The sequence below is a fragment of the Rhinoraja longicauda genome, chromosome 30 (genome assembly GCF_053455715.1).
Source record: "Rhinoraja longicauda isolate Sanriku21f chromosome 30, sRhiLon1.1, whole genome shotgun sequence".
NCBI classification, from domain to species: Eukaryota; Metazoa; Chordata; class Chondrichthyes; order Rajiformes; family Arhynchobatidae; genus Rhinoraja; species Rhinoraja longicauda.
In genome coordinates, this window is record NC_135982.1 from 28,368,413 (window position 1) to 28,396,024 (window position 27,612).

At 52.2% G+C, this 27,612-nt stretch overlaps 1 protein-coding gene across 2 annotated transcripts in view; it reads right to left on the reverse strand.

Moving 5' to 3' along the window:
* LOC144608192 (PR domain zinc finger protein 2-like) overlaps positions 1-10,394 on the reverse strand; it is a 77,433-nt gene extending 67,039 nt beyond the window's left edge. The window contains exons 1-3 of one of the 2 annotated variants that reach the window (XM_078425728.1): positions 10,329-10,394; positions 1,776-1,858; positions 228-345 (exon numbers count right to left, since the gene is read on the reverse strand). In XM_078425728.1, the coding sequence (XP_078281854.1) occupies positions 228-345; positions 1,776-1,790 (133 nt within the window). In that variant the 5' untranslated portion in view covers positions 1,791-1,858; positions 10,329-10,394. The remainder of the gene's footprint in view (positions 1-227; positions 346-1,775; positions 1,859-10,328) is intronic. The other variant, XM_078425729.1, reaches the window with a different exon arrangement.
* Positions 10,395-27,612: the final 17,218 nt, after the last annotated feature.

Here is a 27,612-nt window from a genome sequence, read left to right on the forward strand (position 1 = left end):
ATGGAACGAGCTGCCAGATGAGGTAGTTGAGGCTGGGACTATTCCAACATTTAAGAGAAAGTTAGGCAGGTACATGGATAGGACAGGTTTGAAGGGATATGGACCAAGCTCAGGCAGGTGGGACTAGTGTAGCTGCATAGGACACGTTGGCCGGTGTGGGCAAGTTGTACTGAAGGGCCTGTTTCCACACTGTGTGTCTCTGTGACTCTGTGACTGTGTACACTCACCGATGCGTCTGTCATCCACTGCGGACTGTTGCAAGGTCACCTCATGAGGAACTCTCCGCAATATTCGTTGGGGCACATCGACTAACATCTCCACCTGGGGCGCAGGTATAAGATCGCCCTAAACGCAAGCAGAAACACGCCGGAAGATTAACTACGACAACCTCATTTAAAGCAAGCCAAACAAGATTTTCATTCAGAATTAACTTTTCAATCAAAAATAAACATTTTCACACAAGATGCGGGTGTGTGGAGCAAGCTGCCGGAGGAGGTAGTTGAGGCAGGGACTATCCCAATGTTTAAGAAACAGTTAGACAGTACATTGATAGACACAACAAGCTGGAGTAACTCAGCGGGACAGGCAGCATCTGTGGGGAGAAAGAATGGGTGGCATTTTGGGTCGAGACCCTTTTTCAGACTGTTCAGACCTGAAACGCCACCCATTCCTTCTCTCCAGAGATGCTGCCTGTCCCGCTGAGTTACTCCAGCTTTTTGTGTCTATCTTCGATTTAAACCAGCACCTGCAGTTTTCTTACAGTACAATGGTATTAATTGAATTCTCCACTTTCAGATAACACTTCCCCTTCCCTCCCCCCGCCCCATCCCAGTGCATGTCTATTTCTCCCCCCAACCCTCCCTCCGCCCCTCACCCTCCCCTTCCATCTCTATCCCCCCAGCGTTACGTTTCACCCCTCCCCTCTCATTCTCTAACTCCCTTTTAGCTCCTTTCATCCCTAGACATTGTCCACCCATCTGCCGATCAACCATATCCACCCACCACTTTGTGTATGGAGGAACTGCAGGTGCTGGTTTACACCAGAGACAGACACAACATGCTGGAGTAACTCAGCGGGTCAGGCAACATCTTTGGAGAGAGGGAATGGGTGACGTGGTTCAGGTGGAGACCCTTCTTCAGACCCTTTACTCCAGAGACAACAGACAATAGACAATAGATGCAGGAGGAGGCCATTCGGCCCTTCGAGCCAGCACCACCATTCAATGTGATCATGGCTGATCATTCTCAATCAATTCCCCGTTCCTGCCTTCTCCCCATACCCCCTGACTCCGCTATCCTTAAGAGCTCTATCTAGCTCTCTCTTGAATGCATTCAGAGAATTGGCCTCCACTGCCTTCTGAGGCAGAGAATTCCACAGATTTACAACTCTCTGACAGAAAAGGTTTATCCTCATCTCCGTTCTAAATGGCCGACCCCTTATTCTTAAACCGTGGCCTCTGGTTCTGGACTCCCCCAACATTGGGAACATGTTTCCTGCCTCTAACGTGTCCAACCCCTTAATAATCTTATATGTTTCGATAAGATCCCCTCTCATCCTTCTGCCTGACCTGCAGAATTACTCCAGCATTCTGTGTCCACCTATCACTCCCATGTCCAGGCTTTGTCCAGCTCCCACCTCTTTCTCAACCCTGGTACAATCAGGCTGAAGAAAGGTGCCGACCTGAAACACGGACTGTCTGTCCCCTCCACAGATGCTGCCCGACCCACTGAGTTATCCCCCAGCCCGCACACATCCCGAGGCAAGGCACACTTACCTTCAGCTCGTCCATTGGAAGCAGAGGGACCTCTGGACAACAGGCAAGTCTTCAAAACCATCCAGAGTCATTGAGTCACCTCACTGCAAAGTGAAAGTAAGTCTTAAAAGATGCAGGGCAACATGGCAGCGATCCACATTCGTGCAAACACCCTCAACCTCAATCGATGCTGCAGTAGAATTGTGTTTGCCTGGATCTTGCCGTCTGACGCTTTAACGATACTGTGCAGATACAGTCCCTTCAGCCCATCGTGTCCGCGCCGACCAGCGACCACCTGGCACACCAGCACTGCCCCACACACACTGGGGACCATTTACAACTTAACAGAAACCTACAAACCTGCGCGTCTTTGGAGTTTAGTTTAGTTTAGAGACACAGCGCGGAAACAGGCCCTTTCGGCCCGCCGGGTCCGCGCCGACCAGCGATCCCTGCACACTAACACTGGCTGGGTGAGGCAGGTCACGTGGGGCGCGGGGCGGTGATGTCACCCTTTGTCCCGTATTTGGGGGTGAGGAAGTTGGCACCCCTGGGTGGTGGTGACCCTGCGGGGTTCCAGCAGTAAGACAGAAGCACCAGATGATGCGCGTAGATCACGGGAGCCAGCCAGCAGTGATGGAGCTCACAGCGGTCAGCGTGCAGGCCGCGATGAAAGGCTGCCCGGTAATGAAAGCCAACTGGGACAAAGCCGTGTCAGCAACTAACACGCTGCAGATGGGCGCACAAAGGGCCAGGCAATGAACCCAACAACACAACTTACTCCCACTATTTGTCAGCAAGCTTCAAGGTCAAGAAACAGTTAGCCTACAGGAGAATTTAATTAATTCCTTCAGCAGCGCAGCATGTTAGGCCGAGTCCAAGAGATATGCATTGGTTTTAAAAAAGTTAAACCGATGTGTACAGTTGCTCAAGGATTGTTTTCAAAATCAGAGCTATTTAAAGGACATCTACAACAGTTTGACGAGGACTCAGTGGGTCGAGGGGCCCATGTCCCGGCTGCATCTCTAAACTAAATGGATGCATAAGATAAGACGTTGGAGAGGCCGCACTTAGAGTGTTGTGTTCAATTCTGGGCACCGTGTTATAGGAAAGGTAGTCGTCAAGTTGGAAAGGGGAGCAGAGAAGATTTACGAGGATGTTGGTGGGGCTGAGAGTAGAGTTGGCAGGACAATAGACAATAGACAATAGGTGCAGGAGTAGGCCATTCAGCCCTTCGAGCCAGCACCGCCATTCAATGTGATCATGGCTGATCACTCTCAATCAGTACCCCGTTCCTGCCTTCTCCCCATATCCCCTCACTCCGCTATCCTTAAGAGCTCTATCCAGCTCTCTCTTGAAAACATCCAACGAACTGGCCTCCACTGCCTTCTGAGGCAGAGAATTCCACACCTTCACCATTCTCTGACTGAAAAAGTTCTTCCTCATCTCCGTTCTAAATGGCATCGCAGCGTTAGAGTTGCCGCCTCACAGCGCCAGAGACCGGGGTTCAAATCCCGACTACGGGGGCGCTGTCTGTACGGAGTTTGCACGTTCTCCCCGTGACCTGCTTGGGTTTTCCCTGGGTGCTCTGGATTCCTCCCACACTCCAAAGACGTGCAGGTTTATGAGCTAATTGGATTTGGTAAAGATTGTAAATTGTCTAGCAGTTTGTGCTGGTAGGAAGGTGTTCGCTAGTTGGCGCGGAATCAGTGGGCCGAAAGGCTTGTTTCCACACTTTGTCTCTAAACCAGGGTTGCCAACTGTCCCGTATTAGCCGGGACATCCCGTATTTTGGGGTAAATTGGTTTGTCCCAGTACGGGACCGCCCTTGTCCCATATTGGGCCCGAGGGGCGCTGTAGGCCCGGACAGTGTGGTAGGAAAAAAACTGCAGAGGATGGTTAAAATCTGGGCCTATCTCCCGGACAGTGTAGGTGCGGTGTGGACAGTGTAGGCCCGGAGGCCTAACGGAGGTTGCGTAGCAACCGGCCTCCCGGGTAGACACAAAAAGCTGGAGTAACTCAGCAGGTCAGGCAGCATCTCTGGAGAGAAGGAATGGGTGACGTTTCAGGTCGAGACCCTTCTTCAGACTGAGTCATCTTTTTCAGTCTCTCTTCATAGAAACATAGAAAAATGGGTGCAGGAGGAGGCCGTTTGGCCCTTCGAGCTAGCACCGCCATTCGATGTGATCATGGCTGATCATCCACAATCCGTGCCCCGTTCCTGCTTTCTCCCCATATCCCTTGATTCCGTAAGTCTTCCCTTGACTCTTCCGTTTAAACCAGCATGTCTGAGGAAATGTCTCGAACTGAAACGTCATCCTCAGCATCTCTGGAGAAAAGGAATAGGTCAAGTTTTGGGTCCGGACTGACTTCCAGTCTGAAGAAGAGTTTCGACCCGAAACGTCACCCATTCCTTCTCTCCAGAGATGCTGCCTGACCCGCTGAGTTACTCCAGCTTTTTGTGTCTATCTTCGGCTTAAACCAGCATCTGCAGTTCCTTCCTACACAAACCAAAATCCTTGCTCCCAGTGCATTAGAATTGTGCACACACACACACGTGTACACACACACGCGTGCACACATACACACGCCTGAATTCAGAACATCTTACAAACACACAGCCAGACACGGGTGTGTCAGGGTTGGTTATTATCTTGCAATAGTTACGGTTCAAATATTTGCGGCTAATTATTGCATCAGTAATGGGAAAAATTGCTGGATACAGAATTGAAACTGAAAGTAATGTAGAACATAGAGCGAAGTCGTGGGATGGAAAGCCGATCGTAGGGCATCCTTGCATTTGTAGTTTAGTTTGGAGATACAGCACAGAAACACCAAGCCCACGCCGACCAACAATTAACCAGACTAATTCTATCCTGCACACCAGGGACAATTTACAAAAGCCAATTAACCTACAAACCTGCACATTTTTGGATTGTGGGAGGAAATCGGAGCATCGCACTCGGGCAAATCCCACGCGGGTCACGGGGAGAACGTACAAACTTCGTGCAGACAGCAGCCGTAGTCAGGATGGAACCTGGGTCTCTGGTGCTGCAATGTTGTGGAAGTATCTGCCTCCTCTGGCAGCACATTCTGTACACTCATCTCCCTTTGTGCAAAAACGTTGCCGCTCAGCCTCGTCCCCTTTGATCTCTCATTTTCACACCTTACCCTTCCATATCTCTGTCTCCGTCTCCCCTCACACTCAGCCTGAAGAAGGGTCTCGACCCCAAACGTCACCCATTCCTTCTCTCCAGAGGTGCTGCCTGACCCGCTGAGTTACTCCAGCACCTTGTGTCTGTCTTCAGTGTAAACCAGCATCTGCAGTTCCTTCCCACACACTGCCTCGCCTGTTGTACATGGACAGCAGCTCAGGAGAGGAATGGGAAACCACACACGCCAGCGACCCACCCCATCAGTGGCCATTACCGTCAACTTCACAGATTTGCTCTAAGCTGGCATCATGGTTTCCAGGTTTAGAAACAAAATAGGAAAATATAAACCGCAGTTAGAATGTCGCGCAGAACACAGAGTGCTGGAGTAACTCAGCGGGTCAGGCAGCATCTGTGGAGAACATGGATAGGTGACGTTTCACAGAGTGCTGGAGTACCTCAACGGGTCAGGCAGCATCTGTGGAGAACATGGATAAGTGACGTTTCACAGAGTGCTGGAGTAACTCAGCGGGTCAGGCAGCATCTCTGGAGAACATGGATAGGTGACGTTTCACAGAGTGCTGGAGTAACTCAGCGGGTCAGGCAGCATCTCTGGAGAACATGGATAGGTGACGTTTCGGGTCAGGACTCTTCTTTGCACTATATCCAACTCGCTATGTTCTGCTGAGAAGCTGCCTGACCTGGTGAGTACTTTGTTTACCACACCAGGTAGAGGCACCTTGGTCCTGTAGTCTGCGCCTGTGGTTACAAGCGGTTGCTGGCCTAGACTGGATCCTGGGCCCTGCAGCCAACAAGCTGGGCCTTCTGCTCTCAGGTCCTGGGCCAGCTACCTGTAGAGGTGGAACAAAACTGCCAGGGTGGTGCAGCGGTAGAGTTGCTGCCTCACAGCGCCAGAGACCCAGGTTCCATCCTGAGTGCTGTCTGTACGGAGTTTGCACGTTCTCCCATTGACCTGCGTGGGTTTTCTCCGGGTGCTCCGGTTTCCTCCCACACTCCAGGTTAATTGGCTCGGTATAATTGTAAACTGTCCCTTGTGTGTGCAGGATAGAGTTGGTGTGCGGGGATTGCTGGTCGGTGCGTGGATCGCTGGTCGGTGCGGGGATCGCTTGTCGGTGAGGGGACTCGTTGGTCGGTGCGGGGATCACTGGTTGGTGCGGGGATCGTTGGTCGGTGAGGGGATCGTTGGTCGGTGCGGGGATCACTGGTCGGTGCGTGGATCGCTGGTCGGTGCGGGGATCGCTGGTCGGTGCGGGGATCGCTGGTTGGTGAGGGGACTCGTTGGTCGGTGAGGGGATCACTGGTCGGTGAGGGGATCGCTGGTCGGTGCGGGGATCGCTGGTTGGTGAGGGGACTCGTTGGTCGGTGCGGGGATCACTGGTCGGTGCAGGGATCGCTGGTCGGTGCGGGGATCGCTGGTTGGTGAGGGGACTCGTTGGTCGATGAGGGGATCGCTTGTCGGTGAGGGGACTCGCTGGTCGGTGAGGGTACTCGTTGGTCGATGAGGGGATCGCTTGTCGGTGAGGGGACTCGCTGGTCGGTGCAGGGATCGCTGGTCGGTGAGGGGATCGCTGGTCGGTGCGGGGATCGCTGGTCGGTGAGGGGACTCGTTGGTCGGTGCGGGGATCGCTGGTCGGTGAGGGGATCGTTGGTCGGTGAGGGGACTCGTTGGTCGGTGAGGGGACTCGTTGGTCGGTGCGGGGATCGCTGGTCGGTGCAGGGATCGCTGGTCGGTGCGGGGATCGCTGGTCGGTGCAGGGATCGTTGGTCGGTGAGGGGACTCGTTGGTCGGTGCAGGGATCGCTGGTCGGTGCGGGGATCGCTGGTCGGTGAGGGGATCGTTGGTTGGTGCGGGGATCGTTGGTTGGTGCGGGGATCGCTGGTCGGTGAGGGGATCGTTGGTTGGTGCGGGGATCGCTGGTCGGTGAGGGGACTCGCTCGTCGGTGAGGGGATCGCTGGTCGGTGAGGGGACTCGTTGGTCGGTGCGGGGACTCGTTGGTCGATGCGGGGACTCGTTGGTCGGTGCGGGGATCGCTGGTCGGTGAGGGAACTTGTTGGTCGGTGCGGGGATCGCTGGTCGGTGAGGGGACTCGTTGGTCGGTGAGGGGACTCGTTGGTCGATGAGGGGACTCGTTGGTCGGTGAGGGGATCGCTGGTCGGTGAGGGGACTCGTTGGTCGGTGAGGGGACTCGTTGGTCGATGCGGGGACTCGTTGGTCGATGAGGGGACTCGTTGGTCGGTGAGGGGACTCGTTGGTCGGTGAGGGGACTCGTTGGTCGGTGAGGGGACTCGTTGGTCGATGCGGGGACTCGCTGGTCGGTGAGGGGACTCGTTGGTCGGTGAGGGGACTCGTTGGTCGGTGAGGGGACTCGTTGGTCGGTGCGGGGATCGCTGGTCGGTGCGGGGATCGCTGGTCGGTGCGGGGATCGCTGGTCGGTGAGGGGATCGCTGGTCGGTGAGGGGACTCGTTGGTCGGTGAGGGGACTCGTTGGTCGGTGAGGGGACTTGTTGGTCGGTGAGGGGACTCGTTGGTCGGTGAGGGGATCGATGGTCGGTGCGGGGTCTCGTTGGTCGGTGAGGGGACTCGTTGGTCGGTGAGGGGACTCGTTGGTCGGTGCGGGGATCGCTGGTCGGTGAGGGGACTCGTTGGTCGGTGAGGGGACTCGTTGGTCGGTGAGGGGATCGCTGGTCGGTGAGGGGACTCGCTGGTCGGTGAGGGGACTCGTTGGTCGGTGAGGGGATCGTTGGTCGGTGCGGGGTCTCGTTGGTCGGTGAGGGGATCGCTGGTCGGTGCGTGTACTCGTTGAGCCGAAGGACCTGTTTCCGCGCAGTATCTCTAAACCAAACTAGAAAAACAAGCTAAGCATCGGTGTAATTAAGCAGACTAGCCGACCGCATGAAACGATCCAAGCTTTCCTGCTTTCAAAACTAAAGGCGTTGTCCAAATTTACATATAGAAAATGAATCAAATGATGTCAGATGCCAAGGACGAGAAGGTGCAGGTTTAAGGAGAGAGGGGCAGGGTTTGAAGGAGATGTGCGGGACAACTTTTTTTCTCAGGCACAAGGGGTGGCGGGAACGAGCTGTCGGCGGCGATGGTGGAGGCAGGCACGATCCTGGCGTTGAAGAGACTTTTAAATTGGCACATGGACATGCAGGGATTGGAGGGATATGGATCATGTACAGTTAATCTGGGCATCATGTTCGGCACAGACATTGTGGGCCGAAGGGCCTCTTCCATGAGGAGTTCACACATTGTTAGGGTATGGTGTGGGAACTGAAGATACTGGTTTACAATAAAGATAGACAATGCAGTCAATGGATATTTTTAAGGCAGAGATAGATAGATCTAGATCAGTACAGGTGTCAGGGGTTAATAGACAATAGACAATAGGTGCAGGAGGAGGCCATTCGGCCCTTCGAGCCAGCACCACCATTCAATGTGATCATGGCTGATCATTCTCAATCAGTACCCCGTTCCTGCCTTCTCCCCATACCCCCTGACTCCGCTATCCTTAAGAGCTCTATCTAGCTCTCTCTTGAATGCGTGTGGGTTGTGGGGAGAAGGCAGGAGAATGGGATTTGGAAGGGGGGAGAGATAGACCAGCCATGATTGAATGGCAGAGTAGACTTGATGGGCTGAATGGCCTGATTCTGCTCCTTGTGGACACAGAGTGCCGGTGTAACTCAGCGGGTCAGGCAGCATCTGTGGAGAACATGGATAGGTGATGTTTCACAGAGTGCTGGAGTAACTCAGCGGGTCAGGCAGCATCTGTGGAGAACATGGATAGGTGATGTTTCACAGAGTGCCGGAGTAACTCAGCGGGTCAGGCAGCATCTGTGGAGAGGATGAATGGGTGACTTTTCGGGTCGAGACCCTTCTTCAGACTGAGAGTCAGGGGAGAGGGAGGCACAGAGATACAGAAGGTAAGGTGTGAAAATGAGAGATCAAAGGAGATGTGGCTCAAGGGAAATGTAGAATAGTTCATTGTTAGCTCGGGGAAGGTGATAATGAGGCATACAATGATAAAATTAAATCAGGACAGTCAGACTGGTCAGAGAACTGGGATGGGGAGGGATGGAGAGAGAGGGGAAGCAAGGGTTATTTGAAGTTAATATTCATACTGCTGGGGTTTAACAATGATCTATTCTACATTTCATTGATCACCGTCCCCTTTGATGTCTTGTTTTCACGCCTTACCCTTCCATATCTCTGTGTCTCTCTCTCTCCTGACTCTCAGTCTCAGGAAGGGTCTCGACCCGAAACGTCACCCATTCCTTCACTACAGAGATGCTGCCTGACCCGCTGAGTTACTCCAGCACTCTGTGAAACGTCACCTGTCCTTGTTCTCCACAGATGCTGCCTGACCCGCTGAGTTACTCCAGCACTCTGTGAAACGTCACCTGTCCTTGTTCTCCACAGATGCTGCCTAACCCGCTGAGTTACTCCAGCACTCTGTGTTGAGCCGCTGGGGGTGTAAGCTGCCCAAAGTGGAATATGAGGAGCGAGATTCTGCCGTGAACCTTCTCCAAGTCTCAGCAGCCGAGGTTATTCGGACCACTCCAGCGTTGCCCCGCAAACACTACAACTCAACGCACGCCCACGGGGCTGGGGCAAGGGGCAGGTTAGGGACTTAAGGACACATGGTCTGCTAATGAGGACAGGTCCCCTGTCATCCTCTCCATCGGCAGCACCAGGTCCTGAGCAAAGCGGAAACATCTGGCCGGCAAGCCCGATAGAAACACAGACAATAGGTGCAGGAGGAGGCCATTCAGCCCTTCGAGCCAGCACCGCCATTCAATGTGATCACGGCTGATCATCCACAATCAGTACCCTGTTCCTGCCTTCTCCCCATACCCCCTGATTCTGTTAGCCCCCAGAGCTAAAACTCTCTCACTTGAAAACAGATGTCAGTAAAAGAGAACAGATCTTGAGACAGAGAGAGGGGGGGAGAGAGGGGTGGGAGGAGAGGAGGAGAGAGAGGAGGAGAGAGAGAGGGGGGGAGAGAGAGGGGGGGGGGAGAGTGAGGGTGGGAGAGAGAGGGGGGGAGAGATGGGGGGAGAGATGGGGGGAGAGGGTGGGGGGGAGAGGGGGGGGAGAGAGGGGGGGGAGAGTGAGGGTGGGAGAGTGAGGGTGGGAGAGAGAGGGGAGAGAGAGGGGGGGGGAGAGAGGGGGGGGGAGAGAGGGGGGGGGAGAGAGGGGGGAGAGAGGAGGGAGGGGAGGGAGTGAGAGGGTGGGTGAGAGAGAGAGGGGGGGAGAGAGGGGAGAGGGGGGGGAGAGAGGGGGGGGGAGGAGGGGGGGAGAGTGAGGGTGGGAGAGAGGGGGGAGAGAGGGAGGGAGGGGGAGGGAGGGGGAGAGGGACAATGTGGGCGTCTGTGAAACAATGAGAGTGCCGTGTTCGGTACCTGCTATGAGCCGGTGCCATTGCGAGGGTCTGTGAGCTGGAGGTCTTGTGGTAAAGGCTCCATCGCCCGACTCCACACACAAGCCCACTGCGCTCGCCCCCGTATGTACACACAAACAAACACACAGCTAGCCACAGCCACCAGCGGCACAGGAAGTTTCACCAGCCCCTTTGTTACTCCAGCGCTCGGGTTAACTCCTTCACGGCCGCCCTGACTTCATCAAACTTGACGCCTGTGTGGTGCCAAATCAACGCTCGATCACTGAGAAATGATTAGCGTGGCGCACACCCCCCCACACACACACACACACACACACACACACACACACCACACACCACACACACACACAACACACACAACCCCACACACACACACACACACACACACACACACACACACACACACACACACACACACACACACACACACACACACACACACACACACACACCCACACACACACACACCCACACACACACACACACATACACACACACACACACACACACACACACACCCACACACACCCACACACACACTCACACACCCACACACACACACACACACACCCACACACACACCCACACACACACACACACACACACACCCACACACACACACACACACACACACACACACACACACAACCCCCCCCCACACACACACACACGCCCCCACACACACACACCCCCCCCCACACACACACACACACACAACCCACCCCGCACCCCCCCCACACACACCCCTCCCCCACACACACACAACCCCCCCACACACCCCCACACACACACACACAACCCCCACCACCACACACACAATTGATTATTTAATTAATGCTCAGATGCACATCCTGGTATTATTTACTGCCTTTCCGAGTTCAAGTCCTGGAGTCATCGAGTAGTAGAGTGTGGAAACAGGCCCTTCGGCCCATCTTGCCCCTGCCGACAAACATGCCCCATCTACACTAGTCCCACCTGCATGCGGTGACCCGTATATCCCTCTAAACCTGTCCTGTCCATGTACCTGTTCAATTGTTAAACATTGCGATAGTCCCAGCCTCAACTACCTCCTCCGGCAGCTCGTTCCACAAACCCACCACCCCTCTGTGTGAAAACGTTACCCCTCAGGTTCCTCTTAAATCTATCCCCCTTCACCTTAAATCTCTGTCCTCTGGTCTTCGATTCCCCTACTCTGGGCAAGGGACCCTGTGCATCGACCCAGGCTATTCCGCTCACGATTCCTCTCAGGGTAGACCAACATAAATGGACCTTTACAATGACCACAACATCCCACAAACCAAACAAGCCAACGTGACAGAAAACAAGGATGAAAACAGAACCAACTAGCAATCATTTACCACACCGATTCATTGTCAAGATTGCAAGATCAATTTATTGTCACGTGTACCAATTAAGGTACAGTGAAATGTGAGTTACCATACAGCCATACCAAGTGAAAAGCAACTAGACACACAGCCACATAAAGTAAAATGTAACATAGACACCCACCACAGCGGATTCCACATTCCTCACTGTGATGGAAGGTGATAAAGTTCAATCGTCTTCCTCGTTGTTCGCCCCGCGGTCGGGGCTGTTGAACCGTCCGCTGTCGCCGCTGCCGACCGTCCGAGGCCCTCGCGTCGGGGCGATCGAAACTCCCGCGTCGGGGCGATCGAAACTCTCCGCGGCACGGAGCTCCCGAGTCGGCCTCTTCTCACCAGAGGCCGTGGGCTTCATGGTGTTAAAGTCCACAGGCCCCACGGTCGGAGCTCTCCACCATGTTAAAGTCCGCGAACCTGTCATTGTCACGAATAGTGATTTACTCTCACAATATTGTCCGCGATCCTGTCATTGTTTAGATCTTCCATAGTAAGCAGAGGTATATTCTCTTGCCTTTTTTTTAGATTTAGAAATACAGCGCGGAAACAGGCCCTTCGGCCCACCGAGTCCGTGCCGCCCAGCGATCCCCGCACACTAACGCTATCCTACACACACTAGGGACAATTTTTACATTTACCCAGTCAATTAACCTACATACCTGTACGTCTTTGGAGTGTGGGAGGAAACCGAAGATCTCAGAGAAAACGCACGCAGGTCACGGGGAGAACGTGCAAACTCCGTACAGACGGCGCCCGTAGTCAGGATCGAACCTGAGTCTCCGGCGCTGCATTCGCTGTAAAGCAGCAACTCTACCGCTGCGCCACCGTGCCGCCTTCCAGCATACCAACCAATACAAACAATGCATGCTACAGGTAGGCCCGATAGATTGATTAGTAGGACTAGATGTTACAATCACTAAGGTTTGCACTACAATTGACTGGTGTTGTTCTTGGGGGTGACCACTAGGTGATGTTGCTACCATTCAGATACATCTTCAGTTGTGTACCTCAACGTCACTGGGTGTTTCAGCCTTTTTTCACAAGACCCCCTCAGTCGAGGGAGGCCCACCACAGGGTGATCAGACATATATAACATATATATAACAACTACAGCATGGAAACAGGCCTGTCCGGCCCTACCAGTCCACGCCGACCATTCTCCCTGACCTAGTCTCATCTACCTGCACTCAGACCATAACCCTCCAATCCCCTCCTATCCATATACCTATCCAATTTACTCTTAAATAATAAAATCGAGCCAGCCTCCACCACTTCCACCGGAAGCCCATTCCATACAGCCACAACCCTCTGAGTAAAGAAGTTCCCCCTCATGTTACCCCTAAACCTTTGTCCCTCAATTCTGAAGCTATGTCCCCTTGTTGGAATCTTCCCCACTCTCAAAGGGAAAAGCCTACCCACATCAACTCTGTCCGTCCCTCTCAAAATTTAAAAAACCTCTATCAAGTCCCCCCTCAACCTTCTACGCTCCAAAGAATAAAGACCCAACCTGTTCAACCTCTCTCTGTAGCCTAAGTGCTGAAACCCAGGCAACATTCTAGTAAATCTCCTCTGTACCCTCTCCATTTTGTCGACATCCTTCCTATAATTTGGCGACCAGAACTGCACACCATACTCCAGATTTGGCCTCACCAATGCCCTGTACAATTTCAACATTACATCCCAACTTCTATACTCGATGCTCTGATTTATAAAGGCAAGCATACCAAACGCCTTCTTCACCACCCTATCCACATGAGATTCCACCTTCAGGGAACAATGCACAGTTATTCCCAGATCCCTCTGTTCCACTGCATTCCTCAATTCCCTACCATTTACCCTGTACGTCCTATTTTGATTTGTCCTACCAAAATGCAGCACCTCACACTTATCAGCATTAAACTCCATCTGCCATCTTTCAGACCTGGGTGTGTGTCTTATGGTTAGCCTCAAGATGGTCACGTGGCAGCCCAGACAGCATCTCTTCTTTTCAGCCACAGCCAGTGACTGCTCCGTTCGGCGGCATTTGCAAGTTCTCTGATTGCCCTCCTTTGGGCCTGCCCTCTGACTCCAACTTCCCTCAGCAGCCTTGCAGTGGAACTGGCTACAAAGCCCCTGCACCCCACCTCCACTGGACGCACTCTTACACTCCAACCTCGCTCCTCTGCCTCTTCTGCAAGGTTGGAATGTCTCAGCCTTTTCCTTTCAAATGCTTCGTCCACAGCCTCCTCCCAGGGCAAAATATGAAGTCACCTATCAAGTAAACAAAACAGAGGTAGACACAAAAAGCTGGTGTAACTCAGCGGGATCTCTGGAGAGAAGGAATGGGTGACGTTTCGGAAGTCTGAAGAAGGGTCTCGACCCGAAACGTCACCCATTCCTTCTCTCCAGAGATGCTGCCTGTCCCGCTGAGTTACTCCAGCATTTTGTGTCTATCTTCGGTTTAAACCAGCATCTGCAGTTCCTTCCCACACATTTATAAGTCAATCACTGGCTAAAGTCTGGCCACAATCTCCAAGTCTGCAAACTTGGCAAGTCTAGAAATGTAACTTGGTCCACACAGCATTCCACTTCCATTACACTTTACACCAGCTATTTAATTTATTTTCAATCTTTTCCACACTCACTCACTCACTCAGTCAATCACTCAACTGCACAAAGTCACCAACTTTAATATCTGCTCCTTTTCAACCTTTTGGGGTCTTTGCCAAAAACTATTGAAGTTAAAAAATGAACGTGAGGACGGTGGCTTCTTTGTCAAGCTCAGAGCTCGGAACAAATCCCCTTGAGATAGCGTGTCTTTATAAGAATGTCTGGGAAAATACTCAATGACAAGATCACATTTCTCTCTGCTATCCTGGTCGTACAAACCCAGCAGTTAGGGGCTTTACACGCTGCCTTACGTCACAAGGACGGTCGATTATTTGAACTGACAGACAGGAGCTGCGATGCCACAGAGATGCTGCAACTGATTTGCAACTAAAAAGTTTCCTCCTTGAAACTGAAGTAGTCACAGAGCAAGACTGTGGGCCGAAGAATGGCCAGGAGAAAGAAGCTGGTGGAAAGATCTTCCACACTGAGGCATTAACCCTTTGTACCCCATTGGAAGAAACACAAAGGCTGCCAAAACACATGGACCGCTTACATCACTGGCAATTTAGCTTTAGCTTTAGAGGTTAGTTTAGTTGTTAGTTTAATTGTTAGTTTAACTGTTAGTTTAATTGTTAGTTTAATTGTTAGTTTAATTGTTAGTTTAATTGTTAGTTTAACTGTTAGTTTAATTGTTAGTTTAGTTGTTAGATATCTACTTAGACAAGTCATGACAGCAGATTATTTATTTAGACACATAAAGATTACTTGTTAGGTCTCGTAACTCCAGGAGGCAAGACCTCCCATGGCAATGACGACAGCTCAAATATTCCACAACAGATTATTTCTTCAGGGAATAGAGCTGGGATAACGACAACACGACTGTGAACAGGAACGATCCCAACGATGCAAGTGTGATGCAGAAGGATATCATCATCTCAAGCAGTTGATAATTATATCAAGAACTTCAGGCGTAGCGGGTAGTCAGAGTCCGAAGGCCCTTCATCACGGTGGTGCAGCGGGTAGAGCTGCTGCCTCACAGCGCCCGGGTTCGATCCTGACCACGGGCGCTGTCTGTACGGAGTTTGTACGTTCTCCCCGTGACCTGTGTGGGTTTTCTTAGGCGTAGCGGGTAGTCAGAGTCCGAAGGCCCTTCATCACGGTGGTGCAGCGGGTAGAGCTGCTGCCTCACAGCGCCCGGGTTCGATCCTGACCACGGGCGCTGTCTGTACGGAGTTTGTACGTTCTCCCCGTGACCTGTGTGGGTTTTCTTCGGGTGCTTCGGTTTCCTCCCACACTCCAAAGATGTGCAGGTTTATAGGTTAACTGGAATGGTATAATTGTAAAATTGTCCCTAGTGTGTGTGGGATAGTGTTAGTGTGCGGGGATCGCTGGTCGGCGCAGACTCGTTGGGCCGAAGGGCCTGTTTCCGCGCTGTGTCTCTAAACTAAACTTGCCCGTGCTAACAACGATGCCCCATTTGCACTGGACCCAGCTGGCTGCGTTTGGCCCATGTCCATCTAAACCTTTGGTACTCATGCTCGTGTCCAAGTGTCTTTTAGATGTTGTTCGTAGCTGCCTCAACTACCTCCTCTGGCAGCTTGATGTAGTTTGGGAAATGATTCCAGTGAAGTGACAATGTGTGCATGGCTCGGTCGATGGCCACCACTTTGGTCACGTACAGGTCCACCGCCCGGTTTTCCAGCACCCTTGGCTCCAGAGCCTTTCTGGTTTACCCGTGTTGCCGGACCATCGGAGAGGAGCCCAGCGGTACTGGAACGTTCCGCCGAGACCGCCGAGGGGAGGGGAGGGGCCGAGACACCGGCTGGCAAAGTCGGCCTCTGAGGTCGGCCATGGGAACAGATCGGAGTTCCAGCGCCCCGGCCGCAGGGGGCAGATTCCACCCACCGATTGACCGCGGAGGTCCCGGTGAGGTGCCGATCGACCGCCTGACCCGGCCCGGGCACCACACAGTCGGGGGGACTTCCAGGGGGATTGCAAGTGTGCTCCTGTCAATCTGTCCGGAGTAAAAGAGGTGCCCGACCACAAACTGACAGAAAATCACTGGTGGGCTTGGAATGAACACACAGTGCTGGAGTAACTCAGCGGGTCAGGCAGCATCTGTGGAGAACATGGATAGGTGACGTTTCACAGAGTGCTGGAGTAACTCAGCGGGTCAGGCAGCATCTCTGGGGAACATGGACAGGCAAAGTGTTGGGTTGGGATGAATGGTTCATTGTTCATTTCGGGACATTTGACGATAAAAACACTCTTGACCATTCCCCAGGGATGTCAGTCTCCAGAGATGCCACCTAACCAGCTGAGTTACTCCAGCACTTTGTGTTCTAAGCAGGATTCCAGCATCTGCAGTTCCTTGCGTCAGAGTTATGAAGCTGTACTTGCCAACAAACTTCTCAGCCACATCCAGAAGAGGTTCTGCCAAGAACACACAGCTCCAGACATATTACACATGACGTCCAAACATGGACAAAGAGGCTTCAATGTGAAGCTGCCGATGACCTAAAAGGGAATTGTGGACAGTATTCATGTACAGTATGATCGGATTTCATAGGGTCAGAGACACGCAGCGTGGAAACAGGCCCTTCGGCCCAACTTGCCCACGCCGACCAACATGCCCCATCTACACTAGTCCCACCCGCCCACACCGACCAACATGCCCCATCTACACTAGTCCCACCTGCCCACACCGACCAACATGCCCCATCTACACTAGTCCCACCTGCCCACACCGACCAACATGCCCCATCTACACTAGTCCCACCTACCCACACCGACTAACATGCCCCATCTACACTTGTCCCACCAGCCCACACCGACCAACATGCCCCATCTACACTAGTCCCACCTGCCCACACCGACCAACATGCCCCATCTACACTAGTCCCACCTGCCCACACCGACTAACATGCCCCATCTACACTTGTCCCACCAGCCCACACCGACCAACATGCCCCATCTACACTAGTCCCACCTGCCCACACCGACCAACATGCCCCATCTACACTAGTCCCACCTTCCCACACCGACCAACATGCCCCATCTACACTAGTCCCACCCGCCCACACCGATCAACATGCCCCATCTACATTAGTCCCACCCGCCCACACCGATCAACATGCCCCATCTACACTAGTCCCACCTGCCCACACCGACCAACATGCCCCATCTACACTAGTCCCACCTGCCCACACCGATCAACATGCCCCATCTACACTAGTCCCACCTGCACACACCGACCAACATGCCCCATCTACACTAGTCCCACCTGCCCACACCGATCAACATGCCCCATCTACACTAGTCCCACCAGCACACACCGACCAACATGCCCCATCTACACTAGTCCCACCCGCCCACACCGACCAACATGCCTCATCTACACTAGTCCCACCTGCCCACACCGACCAACATGCTCCATCTACACTAGTCCCACCTGCCCACACCGATCAACATGCCCCATCTACACTAGTCCCACCTGCACACACCGACCAACATGCCCCATCTACACTAGTCCCACCCGCCCACACCGACCAACATGCCTCATCTACACTAGTCCCACCTGCCCACACCGACCAACATGCCCCTTCTACACTAGTCCCACCTGCCCACACCGACCAACATGCCCCATCTACACTAGTCCCACCTGCCCACACCGACCAACATGCTCCATCTACACTAGTCCCACCTGCCTACGTTTGGCCCATATCCCGCTAAACCTAATGTGTGGGAAGGAACTGCAGATGCTGGTTTACATCGAAGATGGACACTAATACTGGAGTATCTCAGCGGGTCAGGCAGCATCTCTGGAGAGAAGGAATAGGCGACGTTTTGGGTCGAGACCCTTCTTCAGACTCAGGGGAGAGGGAACCAAGAGATAGGAAACTAGAGTTAAGTTTCATTCTCCCCTGACTCTCAGTCTGAAGACGGGCCTCGATCCAAAATGTCTCCCATTCCTTCTCTCCAGAGAAGCTGCCTGACCCGCTGAGTACTCCAGCAGTTTGTGTCCACCTTCCCTCTAAACCTGTCCTATCCACGTACCCGTCTTATTGTTAGCTGAGCCTTGTGATAGTCCCTGCCTCAACTACCTCCTCCGGCAGCTTGTTCCACACACCCACCACCCTCTGTGTGAATAAGTCACCCCCTCAGGTCCCTATTAAATCTTTCCCCCCCCCCCCCCCCCCCCTTCACCTCAAACAGTTAATTGGAAAACACGCAAACAAACGATTTTCACCGCACCTCAGCACCCTGGGTACCTCAATAACAACTCAAACCAGCAAGAGCAACAGACTGCAAACCACACACATCTCCTACAACATATGACCTTATGAAGCATCCATCCTGCCACTGTAAACACGCCCACAGTTGGTTCATTGCTGCCCCGTGCTTCTATGAATAGTATTTTATTTGTTTATCCATTGCACAAAAAAAAGCCACGATCCTTCCTTGTCACCCGAGTTTCAAGAAAAACAATGACCTCGCCCAGTGTTGACATGGAAGGCCTCAATGGATGAATGGATGCATTGAAAAATAACGTTGTTTACTGCAGTATAAAACTCCCATCCTTTTAAATGAGTTCAGCGTGAGCCTGGCCCTGGGGAGACCCACGGTGTGGGGAGAGTATGCCACGATGTCAGGGGATTGGAAAGACAGCGCACCGTTCCATAGATATACCCAGAGTGCTGGAGTGAATCAGCAGGTCATAGAAACATAGAAACATAACAAATAGGTGCAGGAGGAGGCCATTCGGCCCTTCGAGTCTGCACCGCCATTCAATATGATCATGGCTGATCATCCAGCTCAGTAGCCTGTACCTGCCTTCTCTCCATACCCCCTGATCCCTTTAGCAAAAAGGGCCACATCTAACTCCCTCTTAAATATAGCCAATGAACTGGCCTCAACTACCTTCTGTGGCAGCATCTGTGGCCACAGAAGGTAGTTGAGGCCAGTTCATTGGCTATATTTAAGAGGGAGTTAGATGTGGCCCTTTTTGCTAAACATGAGAACATGGATAGGTGACGTTTCACAGAGTGCTGGAGTAACTCAGCGGGTCAGGCAGCATCTGTGGAGAACATGGGTAGGCGACGTTTCACAGAGTGCTGGAGTAACTCAGCGGGTCAGGCAGCATCTGTGGAGAACATGGATAGGCGACGTTTCACAGAGTGCTGGAAGATTCGCTGGTTTGAAACGTTCCACTTCCGAGAGGAAAAGCAAAATATTTGCAAAGTGGGCGTTTGAGTTTCCTGCACGGACTGCCAGCATGGACATAGTCATGTCTGTGGCATCATCGGCAGCCAGCCCTGCCCGGCACATGCTGCCCAGAGTTATTTAAACACAATTTCAGATGCCACAGCGGTGGAGGGTAATGTTCAATTGCCCAGTGTTACGTAACTTATGATAAAACTCAAACATGATATTCTCCTGTGTTTATATAGTTTATTTCTGACAGAGTGAGGCTGGATAAATAAATAGAAATGTACTTACATGACAAACTGAGTAGATTATTACACTGATGAGGAAAACCAAGTCTTGGTGCCCAGGTTTGGTCTGAGTCTGTGCAGTTCACCAGCGCGGTTGGTTTCAGAACCACTGGGTTCAGAACCGTCAGGAGAAAATATCAGGCAATGAGTTGCAGATGGGGCGGGAATCACTTACAGCAAGCTGTGTAAATCAACAACCAACATCAACCAGTTCACCCTGGGAGCAGAGACTGTTTAAAGAACAAAGACACAGAACAGAGAACAGTACAGAAGATAGACACAAAAAGCTGGAGTAACTCAGCGGGACAGGCAGCATCTCTGGAGAGAGGAATGGGTGACGTTTCAGAAGTCTGAAGAAGGGACTCGACCCAAAACGTCACCCATTCCTTCTCTCCAGTGATGCTGCCTGGCCCATTGTTTAATTTAGTTTAGTTTAATTTAATTTAGTTTAGAGTTACAGCACAAAAACAGGCCCTTCGGCCCACCGAGTCCACACTGACCAGCAATCCCTGTACACTAACACTATCCTACACACACTAGGGACAATTTTACATTTATACCGAGCCAATTAACCTACAAACCTGGACACAAAATGCTGGAGTAACTCAATGGGTCAGGCAGCATCTCGGGAGAGAAGGAATGGGGGACGTTTTGGGTCTAGACTCTTCTTCCGTTTCTCAACACGAAATGTCACCCATTCCTTCTTGCTGGGAAAAAGGTTCTGACTGTCTACCCTATCTGTGCCTCTCAACATTTTTACATAATTCTACCAAGTCTCTCCTCGACCTCCAAACAATCCAAGTTTATCCAACCTCTCCCAGTGGCTGAAACCCGGGCATTGTCCTCGTAAACCTCCTCACCAAAGGACTTCCGAACTATAGCAACGTCTCCCGATTAAAGCAGGGTGATTTCTCCAGAAAAATGCAGTGAGTTGGAAGATGGTTGTGGGGCCAGACCCCGAGATATTGCAGAGAATTGTGGACGCAGCCCAGACCATCACACAAACCAACCTCCCTTCCATCGACTCCATCTGCACCTCACGCTGCCTCGGCAAGGCCAGCAGCATCATCAAGGACCAGTCTCACCCCGGCCACTCCCTCTTCTCCCCTCTCCCATCGGGCAAGAGGTACAGAAGTGTGAAAACGCACACCTCCAGATTCAGGGACAGTTTCTTCCCGGCTGTTATCAGGCAACTGAACCGTCCTCTCACCACACTACAAAGGTTCACCCCACTACAAAGTGAGTAAAGTCCGATCAAAGATAGTCCAAGGGTCACCAATGAGGTAGATAGTAGCTCTGGACTGCTCTCTGGTTGTGATACCAAGGTTCAGTCGCCTCATCAGGACAATAGCTGTGAAAAAGCAATATCAAGGAACTGCAAGTGCTGGTTTATACCAAAGAAAGACGCAAAGTGCTGGAGTAACTCAGCGGGTCAGGCAGCATCTCTGGAGAACATGGATAGGTGTCGTTTCGGGTCGAGACCCTTCTTCAGACTCATAGATCCATATCCCTCCACTACCTGCCTATCCATGTGCCTACATTTGTAAATATATATTTGTACGAATATACTTTTGCGTGACTGATTACCTGTTCCTGCTTTCAGGACTGAAGATGGGTCTCGACCCGAAACGTCACCCATTCCTTCTCTCCAGAGATGCTGCCTGACCCGCTGAGTTACTCCAGCACTCTGTGTCTACCTACTTTCTGGGATGTTGATCCTGGTTCAATAAATCTCTTGCCAGTGACTAGCGAGAGCCTGTTCATTTCTTGGCCACCAGGCTGTGATATTGCAACACTATTCTTACAAAATCAACCACTCTGCAAAAGGACTGCTTTTTATCAAAGTTGTCTGTGCTTAAAAAGACTCCATCTTCATTTTAAATCAAAGAGGCAGTTGGCGTTACAGTGGCGCAGCGGGTAGAGCTGCTGCCTCACAGCGCCAGAGACCCGGGTTCAATCCTGACTATGGGTGCTGTCTGTACGGAGTTTGTACGTTCTCCCCATGACCCGGGTAGGTTTTCTCCGGGTGCTCCGGTTTCCTCCCACACTCCAAGGACGTACAGGGTTGTAGATTAATTGGCTTCGGTAAAATTGTAAATTGTCCCCAGTGTGTGTAGGATGGTGTTAGTGTGCGGGGATCGCTGGTCGGCGCGGACTCGGTGAGCACCGCCATTCAATGTGATCATGGCTGATCATTCTCAATCAGTACCCCGTTCCTGCCTTCTCCCCATACCCCCCTGACTCCGCTATCCTTAAGAGCTCTATCTAGCTCTCTCTTGAATGCATTCAGAGAATTGGCCTCCACTGTCTTCTGAGGCAGAGAATTCCACAGATTCACAACTCTCTGACTGAAAAAGTTTTTCCTCATCTCTGTTCTAAATGGCCTACCCCTTATTCTTAAACTGTGGCCCCTTGTTCTGGACTCCCCCAACATTGGGAACATGTTTCCGGCCTCTAACGTGTCCAACCCCTTAATAATCTTATACGTTTCGATAAGATCCCATCTCATCCTTCTAAATTCCAGTGTATACAAGCCTAGTCGCTCCAGTCTTTCAACATATGACAGTCCCGCCATTCCGGGAATTAACCTAGTGAACCTACGCTGCACGCCCTCAATAGCAAAACCCTACGTGACAGTTGGCGACCCTACTCATGATTGCAGGATCTGCAGTAGCAACCTGAAAGCCAACTTTATTTTACACACAATGGGTGGTGGGCGTGTGGAACGAGCTGCCGGAGGAGGTAGTTGAGGCATAGGAACAGAAACATAGAAAAACAGGTGCAGGAGTAGGCCATTCGGCCCCCTCGAGCCAGCACCGCCATTCAATATGATCATGGCTGATCATCCAAAATCAGTACCCCGTTCCTGCTTTTTACCCATATCCCTTGATTCCGTTAGCCCTAAGAGCTAAATCTAACTCCCTCTTGAAAACATCCAGTGAATTGGCCTCCACCAAGTGGAGACAGATTCACAACTCTCTGGGTGAAAAAGTTTTTTTGAGGCAGGTTCTATTGCAACGTTTAAAAAATAATAATTTGGGCAGATACATGGATCGGACAGGTTTGGAGGGATATGGACCAAGCGCAGGCAGGTGGGGCTGGTGTAGATGGGACACGTTGGCCGGTGTGGGCAAGTTGGGCTGAAGGGCCTGTTTCCACGCTGTATCACTCTGTGACTCTAATCTCTCTGAATGATGTTTTTTGAGTCTCACATATTTTCCATGGCACAGAGAGTACTTTACTGACTAAGACGAACTTAACTGAATCACCGGCTGACTCGGTGTCTAGACCTGGTCTGGTCTGTACAAGAAGGCCTGACAGACTTTTGACACCACCCCAGCCTTCTGGAACAGAGGGTGAAAATATATTTTTTGAATTCAGGTACTGTGATAATTTCAACAGATAACTTTTTTTTTCCTTGCTCTTTAAACCTCTTCTCCTCCCTTGGACTTTTAGTTTAGTTTAGTCTAGTTTAGTTTAGTTTAGAGATACAGTGTGGAAACAGGCCATTCGGCCCACCGTGTCCGTGCCGACCAGCGATCCCTAGCACTATCCTACACGCACGCACAAGAGGACATTTACAGTTTTATCGAAGGCAATTAACCTACAAACCTGCACGTCTTTGGAGTGTGGGAGGAAACTGGAGCACCCGGAGAAAACCCACGCGGGTCACGGGGAGAACGTGCAAACTCCGTACAGACAGCACCCGTAGTCGGGATTGAACCCGGGTCTCTGGCGCCGTGAGGCGGCAACTCTACCGCTGCGCCACCGTGCCAAGGTGGAAAAGTTCAAGTGAGGAAGATGATCTCAAACTGTTAGATGTTATTGACGGTGCTCTTCCTGAATAATAGCTGAGGTATTCACTGTGGTCGGATGTGGGAATGTGTCAGCCCGGCCAACTGGTGCTTTTCCCAACCCGCCCGGTCTTTCCCAATATGCAGCAGGCTGTGTGAGGATCGTGAAATTCAGGGAATGTGACCAGGAGACGCAACGAGTTGAACTTTAGTTTAGTTTAGTTTAGTTTCGAGATACAGCGCGGAAACAGACCATTCGGCCCAGGTACCATCGCAACCAGTGGTTGCCAACTTCCTCACTCCCAAATATGGGACAAAGGGTGACGTCACCGCCCCGCGCCCCACGTGACCTCACCCAGCCAGCGGCCACGTGTTCCCGGCCCGGGCGGCCACCATTGGTGGAGCGGGAGCACGTGGCCGCTGGCGGGGTGAGGTCACATGGGGCGCGGGGCGGTGACGTCACCCTTTGTCCCTTATTTGTGAGTGAGGAAGTTGGCAACCCTACTAATACGGGTACGGGACAAACTAATTTAGCCCAAAATACGGGATGTCCCGGCTAATACGGCAACGCTAATCGCAAGGTTTAATAAACATTTAGACGGGTACGTGGACAGGACAGGTTTAGACGGATACGGGCCAAATGCGGGCAGATGGGACTAGTGTAGCCGGGACATGTTGGTCGGTGAGGGCAAGTTGGGCCTAGGGCTTGTTTCCACACTGTGAGACTCTATGACTAATTCCCTCAAATAAATGAGACGTAATATATCAATGTCAACAAGGGTTAAAACTTGAAGCAACAAATATTTCATTCCAAAAATGGACTGATTTTCGGCCGAGATTGAAGCCGGAACTCTTTGCCCTCGAGCCAATCAACAGCAAGCAAGCAATGCTGATGTTATTGCCAGTAAACAGAAGCACAAAGCCACAAGTGCGTAAAGGCCACGGCCTGAGAGAGGCAGCCCCCCTCACCCCATCCCTCACAGGGAGTGTGTACAGGCCTCAGCCTGAGAGAGGCAGCCCCCCTCACCCCACCGCCCCTCACAGGGAGAGTGTACAGGCCACAGCCTGAGAGAGGCAGCCCCAGTACAGGCCTCAGCCTAATAGAGGCAGCCCCACTCACCCCATCACCCCTCACAGGGAGTGTGTACAGGCCTCAGCCTAATAGAGGAAGCCCCCCTCACCCCACCACCCCTCACAGGGAGAGTGTACAGGCCACAGCCTAATAGAGGCAGCCCCAGTACAGGCCACAGCCTAATAGAGGCAGCCCCCCTCACTCCATCCCTCACAGGGAGAGTGTACAGGCCACAGCCTGAGAGAGGCAGCCCCAGTACAGGCCACAGCCTGAGAGAGGCAGCCCCAGTACAGGCCACAGCCTGAGAGAGGCAGCCCCCCTCACCCCACCGGCACCCACAGGGAGAGTGTACAGGCCTCAGCCTAATAGAGGCAGCCCCAGTACAGGCCACAGCCTAATAGAGGCAGCCCCACTCACCCCACCACCCCCCACAGGGCTTAATAATCCAGGCACGATACTTTAGACTTTAGAGACACAGCGCAGAAACAGGCCCTTCGGCCCACCGAGTCCGTGCCGACCAGCAATCACCCCGTACATGAGCACGATCCCACGCACTAGGGACTATGTACTGACGGCCAATTAACCTATGAGCCCGCACGTCTTTGGGATGTGGGAGGAAGCCGGAGCGCCCGGAGAAAACCCACGCAGTCACGGGGAGAAGGTGCAAACTCCCACATCCCAAAGACGTGCGGATTCGTAGGTTAATTGGCCCTCTGCACATTGTCCTTAGAGCGTGGGATCGTGCTAGTATACGGGGTGATCGCTGGTCGGCACGGACCCGGTGGGCCGAAGGGCCTGTTTCTGTGTTGTTTCTCCAGGCCAGGATGGGACCCGGGATCTCTGGCGCTGAGAGGCAGCAGCTCTACCCGCTGCCGGCCGGATACAGAACACAAACGTGGAGAAACCATTGTCCGAGCCGTCGGTATTTTAGGGGAAACTAAAGGCGGGCCGTGGAAGGGGCGAGGGGGACTGGTGGGTGGCGGTGTGGTCCTCACCCATCACACACTGCAGCTGAAGGCAGGCAGGCAGGCAGGCAGGCGGTGGGAACAGGCCTGAATATCAACCTTTGTTTCTGTGGTGCCGAGAGGCAAGGGAGGGGAGGGGAGGGGAGGATGGGGGGGCGGCTTTGGACCCAGGCCTAAAACCACAGGCCGTCCACTGGCGCACACACACACTGGCAGTGTGTAAATTGTTTATGTTCACACTGACGCTTCTGTTCGGCTGCGGCACGAACTAACAATGGGATTATTCAGCTCCGTGGTGATGATGCAGATGGGGTTTCGCGATGGGGTGCGATTCTACATCAGTATCCAGCTGTTTGTCCCCTTGTCCCATCTGTGTCTCCAGCTCGATCCGGCCTGGCTGTCTGGGGACACACACATAGAGACAGCCCAGGCTTTCAGCAGCCACCGTGTGTGTGTGTAGCCCTCTCGGGACCGGCTAATATGAAACAAACGTACAGCCCAGTCTCCCTGCACTGTAACTCCTCAACAGCGATAAATCAGGGCCATTTATAGAGGCCTAGCCCTTACAAACAACACCTTCCATGCTCACACACGCAGTACATTGTGCTGATCACCGTCGTGAAATACCTCATCAATACTTTCTACCCGGCCCTCACGGAAAAGCGTTAAACTTTATACACTTTGAAAGGCGCTGGACACAGGGTTGCCAACTGTCCCGTATTAGCCGGGACATCCCGTATTTTGGGCTAGATTGGTTTGTCCCGTATTAGGCCCACGGGCCGCTGTCGGCCGGGACAGTGTAGGCTAACGAGGTGTGTTCGCCTAACGCAGGTCGCGTAGCAACCCGCCTCGGGCGGCCGCCATTGATGGAGCGGGAGCGCATGGCCGCTGGCTGGGTGAGGTCACGTGGGACGTGGAGCGGTGACATCACCTTGTCCCGTATTTGGGAGTGAGGTAGTTGGCAACCCCTAACTTGACACAACAATGGCGGCAGGCAGAAGCCAACACTATTGCTCGTCTAGAGTTGTCCATGAGAAGAGTCTGTTTCATAAGTTCACAAGTTCTAGGAGCAGAATTAGGCCATTCGGCCCATCAAGTCTACTCTGCCATTCGATCATGGCTGATCTACTGTATCTGGTTTGTTGCTGAATGGACTGGTGATAAAGTTAATAAGTTTATTAGTTCCTAAATTATGGCAGCAGAATTAGGCCATTCGGCCTATCAAGAGTACTCCGCCATTCTATCACGGCTGATCTCTCTCCCACTTAACTCCATTCTCAAGGACAGCATAAAAATAACAGAGAAGAAGTACAACATAGCAAAGATGAGCGGGAAGACAGAGAATTGGGACTCTTTTAAAGAGCATCAGAAGATAACTAACAAGGCAATACGGGGAAAAAAGATGAGGTACTAGGGTAAGCTAGCCAAGAATATAAAGGAGGATAGTAAAAGCTTCTTTAGGTACGTGAAGAGGAGAAAAAAAAGTTAAGACAAATGTGGGTCCCTTGAAGACAGAAGCATGTGAATTTATTATGGGGAACAAGGAAATGGCAGACGAGTGGAACAGGTACTTTGGATCTGTCTTCACTAAGGAAGATACAAACAATCTCCCAGATGTTCTAGTGGCCAGAGATCCTAGTGTGATGGAGGAACTGAAGGAAATTCACATTAGGCGGGAAATGGTGTTGGGTAGACTGATGGGACTGAAGGCTGATAAATCCCCAGGGCCTGATGGTCTGCATCCCAGGGTACTTAAGGAGGTGGCTCTAGAAATCGTGGACGCATTGGTGATCATTTTCCAATGTTCTATAGATTCAGGATCAGTTCCTGTGGATTGGAGGGTAGCTAATGTTATTCCACTTTTTAAGAAAGGAGGGAGAGAGAAAACAGGAAATTATAGACCAGTTAGTCTGACATTAGAACGGAGATGAGGAAAAACCTTTTCACTTAGAGAGTTGTGAATCTGTGGAACTCTCTGCCTCAGAAGGCAG